This window comes from Sarcophilus harrisii, chromosome X (genome assembly GCF_902635505.1).
Source record: "Sarcophilus harrisii chromosome X, mSarHar1.11, whole genome shotgun sequence".
NCBI lineage: Eukaryota > Metazoa > Chordata > Mammalia > Dasyuromorphia > Dasyuridae > Sarcophilus > Sarcophilus harrisii.
This window is the reverse complement of record NC_045432.1, coordinates 33,775,326-33,794,940: the sequence shown is the minus strand read 5'-3', so window position 1 is coordinate 33,794,940 and position 19,615 is coordinate 33,775,326. Positions and strand designations below refer to the sequence as shown.

Here is a 19,615-nt window from a genome sequence, read left to right as displayed (position 1 = left end):
AGCAAGCAGGCTAACACACTGTAGAATGTTTTTAAAAGGGTTTCATATATCCATTTTTTGAAGCCATTAGGATCTGATCCCTGATGGGTTCATGGTACGTGATTATAACCTTTTCTCTTTGCTAGAAGCACAAATTGCTGCTCTAACAATCTGAACTTTGTAGGGATTTGGATGGTTGAGCCTGATTCTCCTCAGAGCCCAAATTACCTGCCTGTAGACAGTTACAAAGTTCTGCTGCCCATTGTCTCTTGTTTTTAACACCCGCTTAATCCTTTGTTCACTTGTCTGTGTGATAACTTTTTTTTTTTTCTGTTATCATCTGTCTCTTACTTAGATTGGAAGTTCCCCACTACCTGTTCGTATAGTTAAACGATGGTTTAGGATCAACTTCAATTAGGAATTAAATTAGATTGTGGAGGACTAGATTTTGTTAATTTTCTTGAGGATTCCAACTGTTTATGTTCCTACTGGCCTTTCCTGTCTGCAGTGCCTTTCCCTCTATGTCTATCTGGGTCAGCCTACTTAGCATTCATACTTAAATGCTACCCATTCTCAAAGCTTTCTTTGACTTTCTTTCACCACCTCAGTTTCCCTGTAGCCTGTAGGCTATCTGTCTTCTTCTGTGTCTCCATCAACAATTTAGATGTCTCCTATGGCACCTACCCATATTCTTCCTTGCATTTGTAGTTACTGTAAACTACAGTAACTAAATAAATATTTAATTTCTTGGAAAGACATATACTTAATTGCAATTTTTTTTTCCTTCCCACTATAGGATTTTGATTCCTGGTTTGATACTAAAAATTGTCTTGGTGATCAAAAACTTGTGGAAAGACTACATGCCGTAAGTTATAATTACCGAGATAATTGAGTGAATACAAATGAAATGAATGGAGTCCCAGAGTTAACTCCTGCTTGGGGGCATAGAAGTGGGCAATCCCTAGCTTCAGCTGGTAGGCCCTTTAGCTACCCATCATGATGAGTTACTTCCTGAAAGTGACTTTAGGATTTATATTTCTGGGATACAGAGATGGTATTGATGATAATAACAGGTTTTAGCTGGACATATGGTAAAAACAATTGTAGAAAATTAGTAAAAAAAAAAAAAGTACTTTTTTTTTACTAGTACTTAGTAAAAGTAGTAAAAAAATTTTTAGTAAAATAAATAGTATTTTTATTCTACTAGTAAAATAGTAAAAAAGGTTTAGTAATCTTTTACTAAAGATTAGTAAATCTAAAAGTAATTTAGTAAATTACTTAATAATTTAGTAAAAATTATTTTTTTACTAGTAAAAAAAGATTAACAACTTTTCCTTTTCATAGAGATAGAATAGAATAAATCTTAACCTGAACACAAAATCCATACATTGGTTTCCTCAAGTGTCAGACTGTCATGGATGCCTGTTTAGGACACTCCAGTCTCTTCTGACCAGGCTGTCTCTCTTTCCCACTTGGTTGATTTCCTATCCAATCCATTTTGTACCATCAACTCCTGAGTGTCTAATATAGTTCCCTAAATAGAGAATAGAGCTGACCTCAGTCAGAGTCAGGAAAACCCAGGTTTAAGCCCTACCTCTGAGAGCTCCTGGCTGTGTGCCCCTGGGCAAGTCACTTAAGTTTTGAAAGGCCGACTCACTCTCCAAGACCCAATTGGCCAAGATGATGACGACTTGCATTGGTAGAAAGTTTCCTCAGTGACATCCCAGAGCCAGAACTTCTGTCTCTGTTCACTCTAAAATGATTCTCATCTTCTCTATGTGTGGAGCACATGGGGCCCCTTGAAGAACCTCTCCCCCCCAACCCCCAAGCTCAGGGTATTCTGTGGCTTGATATCCATTCAGAAACCCAGCTCATGAGCACCCTACTGATCGATTTTCAGAATCACAGAATTTGAAAGTCTTAAGGGACCTCCATGGTTGTCAAGTCCAACCCTTACAGAAATGGAATCCCCATTGTGACATACCTGCCAAATTGGTGGCTAGCTGTTGGTAGAAGACCCCGGGGAAGGTGACCCTATCATTTCTCAAGGCAGTCCATTCCTCTTTGTGTCACCTTTAATTGTTAGGAACCTTTTCCTGATGTTAAACTTTGTAGTTTCTGCTACTAGTTTTGCCCTCTGGGGCCCCCAGAGAGGCCAGATCTTCATCTTCTTTACATGATAGTCCTTTGGATCCTTGAATGTAACTGGCATAAATCCCTTAATTTTCTCTTGTTCAGGCTAAACATACCCAGCTCCTTATATAGAATGAATTCAAGGGCCTTCTTCACTATTCTGGGCGCCCTTCTCTGCATACGTTCCCCCTTAGCAATGTCCTTGTTGGACCATGGTTCCACAATACTCCAGATGAGTTCTGAGGAGGACGGTTATAAGGGGACTTTCAGTTCCTTAATCCTGGAAACTTGATGCCTCTAAATGTAGCCCATGGTTGCATTAGCTCATTTGGCTTCTACATCATAACAGATTGACTCATAACAGATAGCTTGTAGTCCACTAAAACCCTCACATCTTTTTCAAGACAATTGCTGCCTATCCATGCTTTCCCTGACCTTTACTTGTGACGTTGATTTTTTTGGTACTCAAGTGCAAGAATACAGATTTTAAAATTAAATTTCATCTCAGTAGATCACTCAAGTACTTTAGCCTATGAAGATCCTTTTGGATCCGAATTCTGCCATCCTGAGTGTTAAAACATCCCTTCCAGTTCTGTGTTGTTTGTAGATCTGCAGATCATATCATCTCTGCCTTTATCCGAGTTACTGATAAAAATGTTAATGTCATAAGTCTAAGTACAGATTCCCAGGGGTCCTTCTACCATCTGGACATCTAACCAGCCTTTAACTGCCATTCTTTTCGTATGGCCATCTAACCAATTCTGAATCCTGCTGATTGTATTAAGTGTCTAACCCAGGGGTCCTCAAACTAGGGCCCTTGGGCCAGATGCGGCAGCTGAGGACGATTCTCCCCCTCACCCAGGGCTATGAAGTTTCTTTATTTAAAGGCCCACAAAACAAAGTTTTTGTTTTTACTATAGTCCAGCCCTCCCACAGTCTGAGGGACAGTGAACTGGCCCCCTATTTAAAAAGTTTGAGGACCCCTGGTCTAACCTATTTTCTCCCCATCTTCATAAGAATAGCAGAAGATGTTACCCAAATCTCTGCTAAAAACTAGAGAGAAGCCACATGCATTGTGTTCCCCACATCTCTTAATTTGATGGGACTTTATCTGAATTTTCTTTAATGTACAAAACTCAGATAAGGGAACTCCCTCTAGTGGTGAAGGTTGGCACTTTCTCTGATTTTTAGTTTTAGTGGAGTTGTGTAAAGTACCAACTGGTAAAATGTTTTATTTGGTGTGACATACCCAGCACACATTGGAGTCAAGACTTGAATTTCAATGCTGGTTCTCCAACCACTGTACCATACTACTTTTAAAGTCATCCTGTCAATAGAGGAAATCTGGTTAGATTGTGTACTTGAAGCCTTATTGGCTCATTGTCACAGTCCCTTCCCATTCTAAATGTTTGCCTACTATCTCTTGAGGGGTTTTATGCTAGAATTTTCCTGGATTTCTCTGTTAGGAAGAACAAGGTTCAGAATGGAATTTTTCCTTGTTGGTTCTTCCACTTTAAAAGGAGGAAGTAATTAAGACAAGTCAAGTTATGAACTAGTCCCCTATCACTATTTTTTCATACCTTTGTCAGTCTTATGATCTACTTCTTAAACTGCTGACCTATTTTTACATTTATTTGTAGGTTGTCTGCAATACACTCCAATGATCAAATCACTTCTGTTTCTCTTTGCTTTGATTTTTACACAAATTCTCCTTTCTGCTTCTCTGCTCTGGTTTCTGCATTTCCTCGCATGCTTGTACCTTCTTGGTGTGCAATGTTATGAACCATTTTTAAAAATTGTATTTTATTTTCCAAATAGATGCAAAGATAATTTTCAACATTCACCTTTGCAAAACCTTTGTTCCAAACTTTATCCTATCCAAGACAGAAAGCAATCTGCTATAGATTAAACATGATGCACCATTTCTTACTTTTGGACAGAGAGCCATAATCCAGTTATAGGATTCATCCCTCTAAGTCTTAGTAATAACTATGAGGTCAAATTTGTTCCATTGGGTCATTGTTGCCTGAACTTTGGTTATTTGGATGTAGACATTTGAGGTTGCACATTTTCCTACTAGTTTTATTTTTGGATTCTGTCTTCTGTGGATTTCTGAGTACCTCAGTTTCTAGTCTTAAATGTTTTTTGGGATACTCTATAGCAGAGGTGTCATACTTACATAGAAATGGATCCCTGAGGGCCAGGTGGTGACTTAGAAAACCTGAAATTAACATTGTCTATGTTGTATTGTATTTTATTAAACTTTTCCCAATTGGATTCCAATGTGAGTATGACACTTCTACTCTACATTATCTAACTTGTGTGTATGTGTGTGTGTGTGTGTGTGTGTGTGTATACATGTATATATGTATATATGACAGTTTTTTCTTTCCTTTCTCTTTTTTAATTTCAAGCCCATTTGATTAGAATTGCAAGATTCCTGGTAAATACATTATTGTCAACCTTTGTTAGGTGTTCTCTATCTCTGGCCGTTATTTCTCAGTCTTGTACTGTAAGCACTGCTCTTGAAATCTAGATCCTATTCTCAGACATCATCTTCTTGGCCAGCTGTTCACTGCCCAAACAAGTTTTTCTTTTTTTCCAACCTTGGACTTCATTTTCTCAGCCATAATGTTCAGTATTATTTTTGATGTTCCTTCAGGAAGTGTCATTTATACCTAGGAAAATTGCTGGAATTGGGTAGTTGTCCTCAATTTTATGAATCTTGAGAAGGAACTTTCCTGTTAAATCCTTAATAGACGCCTCAGGAAGATAACAGAGCCCTATTGTTGTTATTGAGTCAGCTGACAAATAGCTGTCTTAATACCCCTGAGCCAGGGTGTCAGTAACTATTTTTTTCTTCTTCCTCTGCCCCCTGCTGGACCGTGATCAGATTGCTCCTGTGATTCAGGCAGCTTTTTCCTTCTCAAAGCATGTAGTTCTCCTCTTTAGCAAAGTCCTATTTTTTTTTTTTTGGTTGTTGTTTTTGTTTTTGTTGTTTTTTTGTTTGTTTGTTTCTTTTTGGACAAGGTAATTAAGGTTAAGTGACTTGCCTAGAGTCACGCAGCTAGGAAGCACTAAGTGTCTGAGTCAGGATTTGAACTCAGTTCCTCCTGAATGCACTGTACCATCTAGCTGTTCCAAGGAAGGTCCTATTTTTAAGCCCTAATTGTACAGGTGCTCATTCCTTCCCCCTTCTCTTCTGTGTAATAATACTTTATAATTCTCGGTTATCTCAATCTTGACAACATCTCCCATATTCCTTCTCAGATGGCTTTCCCATGGAAGCTTTACTTTTTTTCCTTCAGGAGTCTCATCCTCCCCAACAACTGTGAATGGGGAGAGGTGTGAGGAAGATGAGACTCATTGCCTTCTCTGTGAGAGAGACCAGCCTAAACTTGGAGCACAGGCTCTCTGCTGTAGCAGAAATACGAACATTACACCCCCTTGCATGTCATCCACACCTTCCCCTTCTCTCCATAATGGTCTAGATTTTCAGGCTTGTTTCTTTGAAGCACTGTGGACATTTATAGCTCAATCACAGGCACTTGATTAAAACTTTTACAGTCACTTATCACCTTTTATCAACTGGACTTCTCCATGTAGTCCTAACCTTTGTCCTTACCCCTTCAGAGCTATTACTGCATCCTGGTTAGCCTTGTAGCTGTTCTCCTGTTTTCAGCAATCCATAGTAACTTCTGATCCGCTCTCAATTTGCTCATCCCTCCAGAGATTCTCTGGAGTTACAGTTAGTTCAATTTGAAGCAAAAGAATTAATGAGCTAGCACAGTAAGCAAGTCCACTTAGAACATTCTCACGCCCTCCCCCAAATACTTTCTCAAGAGGAAGAATGGCTGAACAGGGCATACATATAGGTGAGGTGCTCGTCCGAGGTAACACACAGAGGAAACGTGGGAGGTCAGGACAACACAACTCTGACCTCTCTGTTATTATATGTATGGCTCCCTCTTGTCCTCTGGTCATGTCATTGTGCTGCTTTTCTGGGACCGTGCTTGAGCGCCACATTGTGTTTGCTCACTGGACGTTATTTCTCTCTTCCTTTTTACTCATTCTACTTGCCTTTTGGGCTTGATCATCTTTAGGACCATCTACCAACTTTTTCAGCTCCAGGCTCTAAGGTTAGAACTCTTAAACTTTTTCCACTCATGCTCCTTTTTTGCCAGGGAAGTTTTTTACATAACCCTTTGCATATAAGTATACAAATCAAACACTTGCTGAAAATAAATCGTAATTTGGTACCCCCCCCATATCAGTTCTGAAACCCCATATAGGGTCTCAACTCACAGTTTGAGAAGCTAGGTCCTAGAATACAGTGACAGAATGCTTCTTCCTAATTAGGGTAAGTTCAAGATTCTGTAATCACAGTCAAAGACTGTAGCCACCACACCCATCTAACAAAACCCCAGCTCACCCAGGCCAGGTACCACCAGGACAATATTGTCTCTCCCTTCGGTTCTCTTTTCTGGTGCTGAATCATAGCATCAGATAACTTTGTCCCAGACAGCTGTTTCACTTGCGTTTAGAAATTTCCCAATCCTCTCTGAATTGGTAAATAAATCTGGACTGAGAGTAAGTAAAGGAAGCCATTTTTCTCTTCCTACTTGGCTCATAGTCCTCCCTTATTAGGGCTCTATTTGTTAACTTTAGACTCTTCTGGTTTTGATGATGTACTTGGGCCATAAAAATTAGCCTTGTTTTCTTGCTGTGTTCTACCACTAATAAATATTCAGCCCAAGCCAACACATATTATAAAAGTAACATAAATTGATTAGTAAGTCCCAGGTGATCTTCTCAACCATATAGTCCAATTCACACATGTGGCCTTTACCCTAAAACTTCACACAGTTGTCAATAGGGCACACAAGCAACAGAATTTTGAGCCTTCCTTTATAGTACGTGACAGCATCACCTGTGTTAAACTAAGCATCCCAATTCCTACACAGTACAAAGCATGATAACATCACAAGACGGTCAGTCATGAAGAGATATATAGACCAGATGCGGAAACCTGCAGCTTATGGGTAATAGCAGCAGAGGACGCCCGTTGCACAAGTTCTCCTCTACCTCTTTACAATAGTAATAATAATAGCTCGCATTGATAGAGCACTTTAAGACTGATAGAGCCATTTACAATTGTTATTTCATTTGATCTTCATTGCATTGTTGGAAAGTAGGTGCTCTTATGATCCCCATTTAATAAATGTGGAGGCTGAGGCAACCACAGGTTAAATGCCTTGCCCAGGGTTGCACACTCAAGGTGCCACTTTCCAGGCTTCCTTTTACAGGAAGCCTCTTCTGATCGCGCTCCCTTCCTTGCTTTCCCTTTCAGTTACTATTACCCTATCCCTGATTAGTCAGAGACAGTTATGTTTTAGTTTCTCTATGACACCTGGTATATAATGGGTATTGAATGTGCGTGTATGAATGCCTAACATTAGCAATCAGAGCTTATTGCTCAGCAAAACCTTAAATCCTATCCAGCCCGTGGTGACCCAATCTGTGTTTGCCCATGAAGCACGTATTCCAGTATGCTCCATTAATTAGCTACATGGGGAATGACTTCTCCCTTTCCTTCTTGAAGCCTCGGATATAAGCTCTGTCACGAGCCTAATAGGATTGATCCTTGTGCTTTGTTTGGCCCAGGCTTCCTGTTAGCATCCTCACTCCAGCTCATGCTGGAGGTCCTGGTTTACTCTCATTGCCTTTCAATTCAACATTATTAGGGTAAAACGGGGCACTCTCTGGCTTCCTGCCTGTCCCACTATCTAAATAGGGACCTTCCTGTAGCTGGCAGATTTGGTTGATTGCAATTATCTTGTAGTGGATACCAACACCCGATTTCTTCATCCTCTCATCACCCCTAAGGACCCCAGGTTTGTCCCTTAGGGGGAACAATGCCCCCTTGTAGAAACAATGGAATTAGTCACAGCAGGGGAATGGGGTGCTAGAGTAAAAGTAGCGTTCAGGCCTTGAGTGTCCCTGAGGAGAGGAAGTCGTGATTCTTAACTGTCAGGATTCTTGCCGTACCCTATTGGGTAATTGCAAAGACTCTCTCATGATCAGAGTGGCTCCTAGCAGGGAGGCCATATACAGAGACAAACCTGTCCCATCGCACCCCAATGGCTGGAGAAGCTTCCCAGAGCCTGGTTGGGTCTACTGGTGTCCATCACCTGCCACCACCAGGATGGTGCCTTTATTGTCCCTCTCTTTTCTTTTCTAGAATGGTCTCCAATCCTAATCACTGCTGGTACTTCTCTCCCCCCACGCCAGAATGCAATGCAGGGTGCTAGCTTTTTTAAAAATTTTTTTTAAAGCTTTTTATTTTCAAAATCTATGCACTGATAATTTGTCAACATTGACCCTTGCATAACCTCGTGTTTCAGATTGTCCCCTCCTTCCTCCCATCCTCTTCCCTAGCTGGCCAGCAATCCAATATATATTATATTCTACATGTTAAAATATATGTTAAAGCCAATATGTAGAAGCATATTTGTACAATTCTCTTGCACAAGAGAAATCGGCTACTGGCTTTTGTTGTGTATACATCAGATACAAGTCTCACACATCTTAGAGACATCCATCAGCGTGCTGGGGTAGGAGAATCTGCTCCCCACTAACTCAGGGATTGTCTTTTGCCCCAGATGTCCTTGGGCTTCACTGTTTATTGGTGCCATGGGTGGAACTGGGTACCATTTGCTCTAGCACCCCATTCCACTGCTGTGACTAATTCCATTGTTTCAATGAGAAGGCATCATTCCCCCCCAAGAGACAAGTCCTCAGGAGTCATTCCCTTACTTCTTGTCCTATGTGACTTTCTGCTGCTTTCAAACTATCTGGTGCTCTGGACACCAGTCACGCAACAATTGAGGCCATGAAGTTCAACACTTTCTGTAGCAATCCCAGCTTCTCAGTTCTGTTCACCCTCAGTAGCACTGTTAGCCTAATAGCGTGGGTTCCATCCCTAGCTTTAACATCTGGAGGTGTGGGATTACTGTTGTTATGACAACGGGAGCTACTGACTGCAACATGTGACACCTCTGTCCATTGTTCACAGTGCTCCCGGTAACTTCTTTCACATGGAAGGCCTCACACATCCTCCCTAATTCCTACTTATTCCCCACTGTTGTATTAATAAGAAGAAGTATCATTTATACCATGCTTCAAGACTTGCAAAACACTTTTAAATTATCTTCCCCATTGTTTTCCAACGTTCCCATCCTCCTTTGTCTTTGTGGCCTGGCTAGATTTTTCCCTTTTGTTCCCAGTTATATATATGCTTATTGACTTAAAGTAAGCTTTTTGAAACTTTTTCCATTCGTGACCCTTTTTACCTGAGAGATTTTTACATGGCCTTGTGTATTTTGGTATATAAGAGAGACATTCAAATCAAACATTTACTGATAATAAATCATGATATCATGATCCCTGAATTCAGTTATGAGTCCCCATAGCTGGTTGCAAACCATAATTTGAGAAGCTTTGACTTAGAGCAATGAGGATCTTAGAGGCCATCTAGTTTAACTCCCTCATTTGTAGGAATTGGAAACTGGGACTCAGGGAGGGGAAGGGATTGTCCCAGGTCACACAGACAGGAAATGATGAGATTTGACCCCTTTGTCAGCTCTTGTTGAGCGGTACCGTTCTACCACTCTCAGTCCTGTAGAATATCTACAAGAAAGGTCCCAAAGCTGCAGATCTCATTTTGGGTCAGATTCCCTGAAAGAGCTCCAAGGTTTCAACACGTTGAGGCTGTGATTTGAAGTGGATTGTCTTGTGTGTGTTTCCTTTTGTTTCCTCGGACAAACTAACTGCTGTCAAATAACTGGGACCCTGTCAGGTATAAGGGGGTTTGGAAATGGCAGCGAAGTGGCTCAGTGAATAGCCTGTCAAGCCTGGAGTCAGAAAGCCCTGAGATCAAATCCCTCCTCAGATACGTATTATCTGTGTGATGCTACACAAATCAATAAACCTCTCAATGATAAAACAGGGTTTTTTTATGTAGTGTATATATTGGGATTATAAAATCTCAATAAAAGTGACTCAAATAGTCCAAGACCTGAGGAGACATTCTCTTATATCTGTGTTCCTTTATAAACAGAACAGTTTTTTCTAAGGCAGATTGGATTCTTCTAGAGGGGGAACTCATGAAAGCTTGGTGGTCACACCAGGTCAAGCAATTGAGTGGCTCACAGGATGGACACTCAGCATGAACTTAGTAACACAAACATACAAGTATCTGTTGGCTCCCTCTTACTTAGTACTTAGTTCAGTACTCCTTGGATTACTGGACGGTTGAGGCGGAAAGGTGGGGCAGCGATAGGTCATCTAGGGCTATCTCATCTCAGACCCTTCCTGGTTGTGTCATCCTGAGCATATCACTTAGCCTTTGTCCATTTCTGCTTCTTGTGCTAATAACTTCCCAGGGTTATTGTGGGAATCAAATGAGAGACTCTTTGTTAAGTGTTTAACACAGGCCCTGGTATGTAGTAAGCATTTTATCAGTTTTTTCTTCCTCTCTTGTGTACCTTAGTATTCTCATCTGTCAAATGGAGATAGTAATAGATGGTACTAGTACTAGTACTAGTACTAATACTAGTACTAGTACCATCCAGGATTGTGAGAATCAAATGAAATAAGCTTTGTTAAACATTTTGCAAACCTTAAAGCAATATAAAAATGGTAGCTATTACTATTGAGTTATTACTTATTATTATTACTATATTACTTAATATTCTTGTTGAATTGTGATTTATTTTTTTACACCATCCTTGCAGGTATTTCAAAGGGATATCCCAATTTATTTCCCCACAATGTAGGACCTCAGGAAGCCCCTTTCATTTGTTAAATTCCCAGAAAATTCAGTTCAAGGGACTCCGTGGGTCCACCTTTACTGGAAACCATATCTTTTATTAGTCCTTACAGATTGATATGTTTACTTTTCCTAGGCAGCCACAGAAAGTTAGTCCAAAGTAATGACATTTAGTTGAAAAGCATGATAAGAAGTATAGCATGCAATAATAAGAATAACGATAGAACATTCCATTTGTAAACTTGGGGCACACTTTTCCCCCAAATAAATATCTCTGTATATATCATCAGTGGGAGAATTGGCTTTGTGGAGCCAGGGAATATGACTGGAAGGGCAGCAGCATTCTCTGGTGCCACCAGGAGAGAGAATGTCTTTGTTGATCTCCATGTATCTGTTTCTCCCTGCCACCGGCTTGTTGTCTTCTACTCTTCAAGGCTACCTGTCACTTATCCCATCTCTGGTCTTCTATGATGAAATGACTAGAAAGCCTCTCCTTGATTAACGTGAACTGACATTCCTTTAGTCATATCCAGCAAGTAAAAGCCAGGCAGAATGATCTCAAACTAAATTTTTTACCTCTTTAGTCTAAGGCTTGATACCGGTCCTTTGTCCTACTAAATGTCAAGTTCTTTCTTCATTTTTTTTGGAAGTAACAAAACCTGGAAAGGTCCTCATGATTTGTTTCAAGTTAATTCATGATTTTACAATGAAAAATTGGAACTCTTAATAATCAGGACTGGTGACATTATGGAACTAAAGGTCTGATGACTTATGGGATATGTGCCAAAGGCTACATGTACACAAGGTAGCTCATCACTATGAGAGAAGCCATTAGCCATCTGCTCGGAGAGCAGCTGGTACATACTTGTATTCCCCAACTTACTAGTAGAAAGAAGGTCAGACTAGGAGTCAGGAGATTTTGCTTTTAGCCAGTTGTGTGATACTGTTATTTTTGCCCATTCCCTGACTCAAGTTTCTTAATCTGTAAAAGTAGGATTGATGAGACTTGCATTCTCTCTTTCCCAGGAGGAGATAAAGGTGAAGTTAAAAGGAGATTTTATGTGATTTTATATATATAGTCAAATTTGTTAGCTTTTAGTCAAAAGGGTTAGCTTTTGAATGCCTGGAGGTGATGTTATATTATTAGTTGTAAGCAGAGTTTTTATGATCCCATCCACAATGGTCTTGAGTATGTATTATCTAGAGCAGGCAGGTCATTTGCAACTTCTTTCTCCCCCATTCTAATCTAGGTTTACTAATTCTCTTATTTCAGTCTAGATCCTTGGGATCTCTGAGCATTTCCTAGAGAAGCTCCTCAACTAAATCATCCACTGGGAAACTTTTGACTTTGTCTGGTCATCTCATTTTTGGAGTAGAACCCCAGTTAAGCTCAGGATTTGACTAGTTTTCTGGGACCTACTATGGTTCGGGATAACAAATAATATTCTCACATTTCTTTTGGGGCTTCACCTACAACAACTCTTTTGAAATAGGTAGGGTATTTCAGTACTTCTCAAAGTACGATCCAGAAAATCCAAAATTCCAAATTTGTTTTTATTTCTAATAAAGTAAATATCTGTAACTCTAACCCACAGAAACAAAACCAGATCATCAATGATTTTTAAAGTATAAAGATACTGAGAATAAAAGTCTGAGAACCACTGGTGCATGAGATATTACTCTCTTATAGTGATTTGTTTATCTGATATACAGAAAAGTAAGGGTTAAATATCTATCTAGTATGAAGTGAGATTCATTCCAAAGTCTCCTAATGAATTATCTTATTTTCACTGTATTCCCCTACTCATATTTACCAGTACTTCTGTAGCTCAAGATCTCCTTGGAGGCTTCCCAATTGCTTATTCTTTAATACTGTGGATCTAGGGATGTCCTATAGTCAGGATATGCTATTTGGAGTGGGACACTGTGATCAGGAGACTTTCATTTGGCCCACTGGTTCTGGATGGGTAAATCCCAGCAGTAATATGAGGCTTGATTGCCGGAGGGCATACCTAAACAACCGCTGTTGGCCTGTCACATGCTGCCCTAAACTTTAGAACAGGAAAATTCACAATTAGAATGTTGGTTAAAATCATGTAAATATATATAACTTGTTGTATTAAATGTCTTATAAACTTTCATGAAAAATTTCACACTTTAGGTTTTAAAACCATTTCTGTTACGGCGTATAAAAGCTGAAGTTGAAAGGACTCTACCTCCTAAAAAGGAAGTAAAAATTTACCTTGGCCTGAGTAAGATGCAAAGAGAATGGTAAGCTTTAATTTTACTTAATGTTCATATATTTGTCTAAAAGAGTTTTGTCTCTTTGAACTTTACCTGGTAGCGTCTTAATTTTGTTTTAATTTCATAACTTACGTTTTATATTCTGTTTCCAGAAATAAAATTCAGCTTTAAAATTTTAGAATAAGCTTGACATGAAACTTTTCTATTAAGGTTGAAGAAAACTGGTTATCATTACATAAGTGGAGAGTGAGATGATTACCCAAGTGTAAATATGGAGGAAATTGAGAGGGAATAGAGAGTCTTAATGAACCACTGGCAAGATAGAGCAATTGCTTAATGGCATTAAGAAAAGAATCCAGTCTCATTTTAATGAACATTAGAAATGAGCCCTGAGGTGCTTTTGTGATTGTGGTGGATCTGCCCTTTAATCCCCTTTTGACTTGCAAAAGGTTGAGAGATTGCTAATGACCTCTGAAGGACAATTGGAGGAACTGAGGATGTTTAGGTCAAATGAGGGAAGCCAAGGCCTAGAACTAGATAACCTCATGCAAGTATAAGAAAAAGCATTTTATAGCACCTAGCTACCAATGGATCTCCATTCTCATTGATGAATTTAAAGCAAGGAGAAATGGGTTTAAATGATAGAAAAATAGTTTTGTGTTCAAGTCCATACGTGTCTCCCCATAACTTTTCTTTTTTCTTTGCCCTTTTTTTCCTGATTGAATTTAATCTTGATAGAAATCTCATTATTTTAAAACGAAATTTAAAATAGCTACTAAGGAAATGCTGCTTCATGGAATTAGCGAACCTTTTACTAAATCATTTAATTATATTGTGCCTCCAAAATTACAGGTACACACGAATTCTGATGAAAGATATTGATATTTTAAATTCAGTTGGAAAGACGGATAAAATGAGACTGCTGAATATTCTCATGCAATTGCGAAAATGTTGCAATCATCCCTACCTGTTTGACGGTGCTGAGCCTGGCCCACCATATACAACTGATGCTCATATTGTCAATAACAGTGGTAAAATGGTGGCACTGGATAAACTGCTGGCCAAACTCAAAGAACAGGGTGAGAATATTTATTTGCGAACCTTTTGTATGGGAATAACATTGTCCAGTTTTGAGCCTTTCTTGTCCCTGGAATAAAGTTTAATGAATTTAAAACATCAACATGCATTTTGAATTGGATTCTGAACAACTTAAGATGTATTCTTGCTCTTTCGTTTGGCATGTCATGTTCTTATTTTGAGATGACCTTTTCAATTTTGCATGTTTTTATTTTTTGAAAATGTTTAGAGTCAAGAGTCCTCATTTTCAGCCAGATGACACGATTACTGGATATCCTGGAGGATTACTGCATGTGGCGGGGTTATGAGTACTGTCGGCTAGACGGACAGACACCACATGGGGAAAGAGAGGTGAGAGAGGTTAAGCAGGTGTCCACCCTCACAGCTTGATTAAGCAATGTTTTTTTCCCCTTCGTGTTTTCCACTTTGAAGTGGATTTCCATTTATGATGTTGTTATTTTCACTGGTTACATTTAATCTTTCGCTGTTCTAGGACTTTGAATAGTGGTGTGGACACAGTAGTGGGAACTAGAAATCCTGGAAGACCTCGGTTGTCCTCCATCTGCCCCTAAATATGCTGTGTGACCTCTTCTTTTGTCCAGTTGCCTCATCTCTACAATGAGGATGCCCTCTTAAACTCTTCCTTCTAGCTCTGATATTCTTTTCCTTTGCTCTGTTGCCCTTCCAGCTCTGATATTCTTTTCCTTTGCTCTGTTGCCCTTCTAGCTCTGATTTTCTTTTCCTATGCTCTGTTTGTGTGCATCTTATAATGGCTGTAATTTATTTGCCTCCCTTAATCATTCTCATTTATTTCTCAAGGGTTTCAGCATGTGAAATGGCCACCTTTCCCTCCCTAGCTTTTGCCCTTAGATTGCTATGCTAAGGGACTTTAATATCCATGTCGGTGGTTCCTCAAACTCCCATTTTCCTCAGCTTCCCTAATCCCTGGGACCTTCTCCTTTTCTCCTGTTCAGCCACGCTTAGGGCAGACCACACACTGGATCTTGCTATTACCCTATTCCCTGATTAGAAAATGACACATTCCTTTTGGTTTTGTCCATTCTGCTACATATATGAAACATTTCTTTTAAAAAGTAAAGTTTATTGTTGTTTTTGACAGCCCTTTCTAGAAGAAAACATTAGATTTAGGTCATTCTCATTGCTCAAACAATTATTAAGCCAATTATATGGTAGCAGCAGAGAAATAAATGCTAAGTCAAAACTCTTCAGAAATCCAAAAATTAAAAAAGGGCAAACTTGAGTCATGGTGTTAAATGAATGAAATCAGAATATCGAAATAGCTCTCTTGCATAGAGGGTTTATTTTTTTTTCATGGGGAATCAATTTTATTATAAGAAGGTTTTATGTACAAGTGGTGAAGACAGTGATGGCTTCCAGACCAGAGTGAAAGTGTTAATTTTCTTTAAAAAAGATAAGCAGGACCAAAACTTTAAGAGATGACCCAACTATAATTATGTAGACAGAACTAAGCAGAAGAATCCCTTTTTCTTGGATCCTTCTGACATTTTTCTGACCATAAATTCCTCTCTCTCCATCTCTCTTTTCTTCATCCTTCCTATAGTTGTTTTTTCAAGACTCCCATTCCTCCACTCCCTGGTACTTTCTCTGGCCATCACCCCTGTTCTGACGTCACTTTTCTTTCCTTTCCTGGTGTAACCCAATGGCCAGTGACTTCTCTATTATCCTCTGCTCTTAAATTCCTTCCCTGCTTTCTCACTTGGGCTTTATTTGCTGGACCTCAGCCCTGGATTATTTCTGTAATCTACTTCCTGTGCCCTCCTCACAAGCCAGAGGAAATGTCACAGCTGGCTGATGAGGTACATTACAAATTCATGTTATCTGGCTTCAACTGGGCCCTCACTGGAGCAAGGCCATCTTCTTGTTCCTCTCAAATTGACTATCTCATCATCCTTCACAGAAACCACTCTTACTCTTCTTTTCCCACTTCAACCCCTCCACATCTCATCATCTCCCATCTCTCTCTCATCTGAGGACCTACTCTCTTATTTAAGTGAGAAAACTGAGGATGTTCAATGGGAGTTTTCTCATCTCCCATTATCATTTCACAGCCACTTGACATAATTTCTCCGTCTTTTCTGGGAAGACATGAGTTCAAGGGTCACCTTTAACGTACTGATGGTGGGATTCTGGGTAAGTCACTCATCCGGTCAGTGTTCTAGGCATCTCTACAAGACAGTGAGTTCAGAGAAAGTGTCAACCTGCATTGGCAAACAGAAATTCCCCATATTAATAAAATCACAGCTAGAGGTCCCAGCTATCCTGTCGCAAAAACCTTATGTTGTGCCCGAATTCTAGCTCTACAATTGTCCTTTTTGTTCATTTTTTTTTTTGGAAAAAATTCCCACTTGTATCTCTGATCTCTGATCTTTGATTTGAATCTGCTTTCATTGTCACAGCCTTCCATTAATCGGGCTCCTCGCCTGTCTGTGGACTCTGCATGTTTGAATGACTTTGTCAGTGAGCCTCCTTTTCTGTCTGTAACTTTGATCAGTCTATAGTTGTCCTTTAAAGTCATTTTTTCTCAAGCAGCAGTTTCGTATATTGGATAGAATACTGAGTTTAGGATTGAGAAGATCTTGGGTGAAGACTTTCTCAGTGACCTTTCTTAGTTGCATGACCTTGGGCCACTGAATCAAATCTGTGGGTGCTCCTCATCTCTCTTACTGCTGAGGCCCGATAAAGTTTCCCACGTTGACAATTTTATTTTTTCTATGCCTTCAGCAATATTTTATTATGTTTTATAATAGTTTCTTTTTAATCATTCCCTCATTCCTGTAGAATCCTTTCGTATTAAAAAGAAAAACAGACCATTTCAGCCAAGAGGGTGGAGATCCCACGGTCTCTCTATGGACAGAGAAATACTCTTTATCACTGAACCCCTTGGGACCAAGATTAGCAGTGACCTTGGTGTCCAGGCTCTCCACAGAATGGCCTAAAGCACTTACCCAACTTATCTCTTACCTCCTGTTTGCAGTCCTAGACAGAAACCGCCTCCCCTCTTCCTTTGTCTTTGCTTCATATTCCCAAATGCTAAAGCTTTTTTAGCTTTTTTCTTCTTTTCTCTTTTTTTCTTCAAATAGTAAACTCAATGTTTTCTTTCCTTCTCACAACCCTGACCCCCAACTTATTTATTAATTTATTTTAATACTAGCTTTTTCTATTCCAAATCCATGCAAAGAGAGTTTTTAGCACTCACCCTTGCAAATCTTGTGTTCCAAATTTTCCTCCCTCTTTTCTCCCCCCCCCCCCCCCCCACCTTTCTCCATTACACATCAAGTAATCCAGTATGGGTTAAACACATACTATTTCTTCTATTAATATTTCTACACTTAATCATACTGCACATGAAAAATCTGACCCCCACAATTGGAGAGATACACAGAAAACCCCAACCATTAGGACAGATACACACAGGCAGATACAAAAGAAGTGCCCACCCTGGTCCATATATGTCACATCTTGGGCCCATCAACTCTAGGGAGGTGGGCAGTGTAGACCATCAAGTTATTTTATTTTATTTGAGTGTGTCTGTCTATTATCTATATGTCTGCCTATCAATCAATATCTATTTTTGAGTTGGATATGAAGGGATGTCTTTTTTTCTTTTTTAAAATAATAGCTGTTTATTTTTAAAAATCCATGCAAAGACAATTTTCAGCATTCACCATTGCAAAACCTTGTGTTCCAAATTTTTCTCCCAACTCCCCCCCCCCTTTCTCTGTTAAACAGTAAGTAATCCAGTATGGGTTAAACATGTTCAATTTCTTAAATAAATGTTAACACACTTATCTTGCTGCACATGAAAAAATCTGACCCCCCCCCCCACACAATTTATAAGACAAATAGAAAAAACCCCAACCCTTAGGACGGGTATACACAGGCATACATAAAAGCAGTTCCCACCCTGGTCCATGTATGTCTCATTCTCACATCTTGAGCCCATCAGCTCTAAGGAGCTGGGCAGTACATAGACCATCAAGTTATTTTATTTTTTAAAATTTACTTTTGAGTTGGATATGAAGGAATAATTTTTTTCTTTTTTTAAATAATAGCTTTTTATTTTCAAAATACATGTAAAGATAATTTTTAACATTCACCCATACAAAAGCTGTGTGTTCCAAATTTTTCTCCCTTCTCTACTCCCTTCCCCTAGACAGCAAGTAACCCATTATAGGTTAAACATGTAGAATTCTTCTTTACATATTTCCACATTTATCATGCTGCACAGAAAACATCAGATGAAAAAGGAAAAAATGAGAAGGAAAACAAAGTAAGCAAACAAAAAAAGGTGAAAATACTATGTTGTGATGTGCACTCAGTTCCCATAGTCCTCTCTCTGGGTGCAGATGGCTCTCCCCATCACATGTCCATTGGACATGTACATTGGCCCATGAGCTTATTTTATAACATATATATGTTTTCTGTGTTCCCAGACAAACCACCTTGTCTTCACCAACTCTAGTTTTTCCCCCTTTTCAGTGGGATAATCAACTTCTAAACTGACATTTCTTTTGTTTCCTAGTTAGTAGGATGCAGGATTGAGGTTTCTGTTATTCTTCCACTCCCCACAGATTACCTTCTCCTCTCCTTAGGCCCATGTTCCAGTTCTTCCACAACACCATACCGATGCTATGTAGACGGAATGACAGTTTAAATCTCTAGCTGTGTCTCCATTTTGTATACTCATCTCTATTGCTAGGATACTCCTAGGATCTGTCAATGTTGATTGGAGAAAAAACGATATTTTCTTCCTTCCCGCCTTCCCTCCTTCCCTCCTTCTGAGACAATTAGGGTTAAGTGACTTGCTCAGGATCGTACAACTAGGAAGTGTTAGGTGTCTGAGGCCAGATTTGAACTCTGGTTCTCCTGACTTCAGGGCTGGTGGATATTTTCATTTTTAATGCTATGTATTTTATTTGGTGAAATTAAAAACATTCTGAGAAGGGGCCATTGGCCTCATCATGTTGCCATAGAATTCCATGGACCCCTGAAGGACTGTCCTCAAAGTTAGGAATGATTTGCTTTCTTTTTTTATTTATTATTATAGCTTTTCATTTACAAGATATATGCATGCATAATTTTTCAGCATTGAAAGTTGCAAATCCTTTCGTTCCAATTTTTCCCCTCCCCCAGATGGCAGGTAGACCAATACATGTTACATATGTTAAAATATAAATTAGATACACAATAAGTATACATGACCAAACCGTTATTTTGCTGTACAAAAAGAATCAGACTCTGAAATATTGTACAATTAGCCTGTGAAGGAAATCAAAAATGCAGGTGGGCATAAATATAGGGATTGGGAAT

At 39.3% G+C, this 19,615-nt stretch overlaps 1 protein-coding gene across 5 annotated transcripts in view; it reads left to right on the top strand.

The window, feature by feature from the left end:
- The window catches only part of SMARCA1 (SWI/SNF related, matrix associated, actin dependent regulator of chromatin, subfamily a, member 1), a 117,388-nt gene that overhangs the window by 45,056 nt on the left and 52,717 nt on the right, over positions 1 to 19,615 (top strand). For all 5 annotated transcript variants that reach the window (XM_031945209.1, XM_031945208.1, XM_031945206.1 and 2 more), the window contains 4 exons: positions 776 to 844; positions 13,104 to 13,213; positions 14,039 to 14,265; positions 14,493 to 14,614. In XM_031945209.1, the coding sequence (XP_031801069.1) occupies positions 776 to 844; positions 13,104 to 13,213; positions 14,039 to 14,265; positions 14,493 to 14,614 (528 nt within the window). The remainder of the gene's footprint in view (positions 1 to 775; positions 845 to 13,103; positions 13,214 to 14,038; positions 14,266 to 14,492; positions 14,615 to 19,615) is intronic.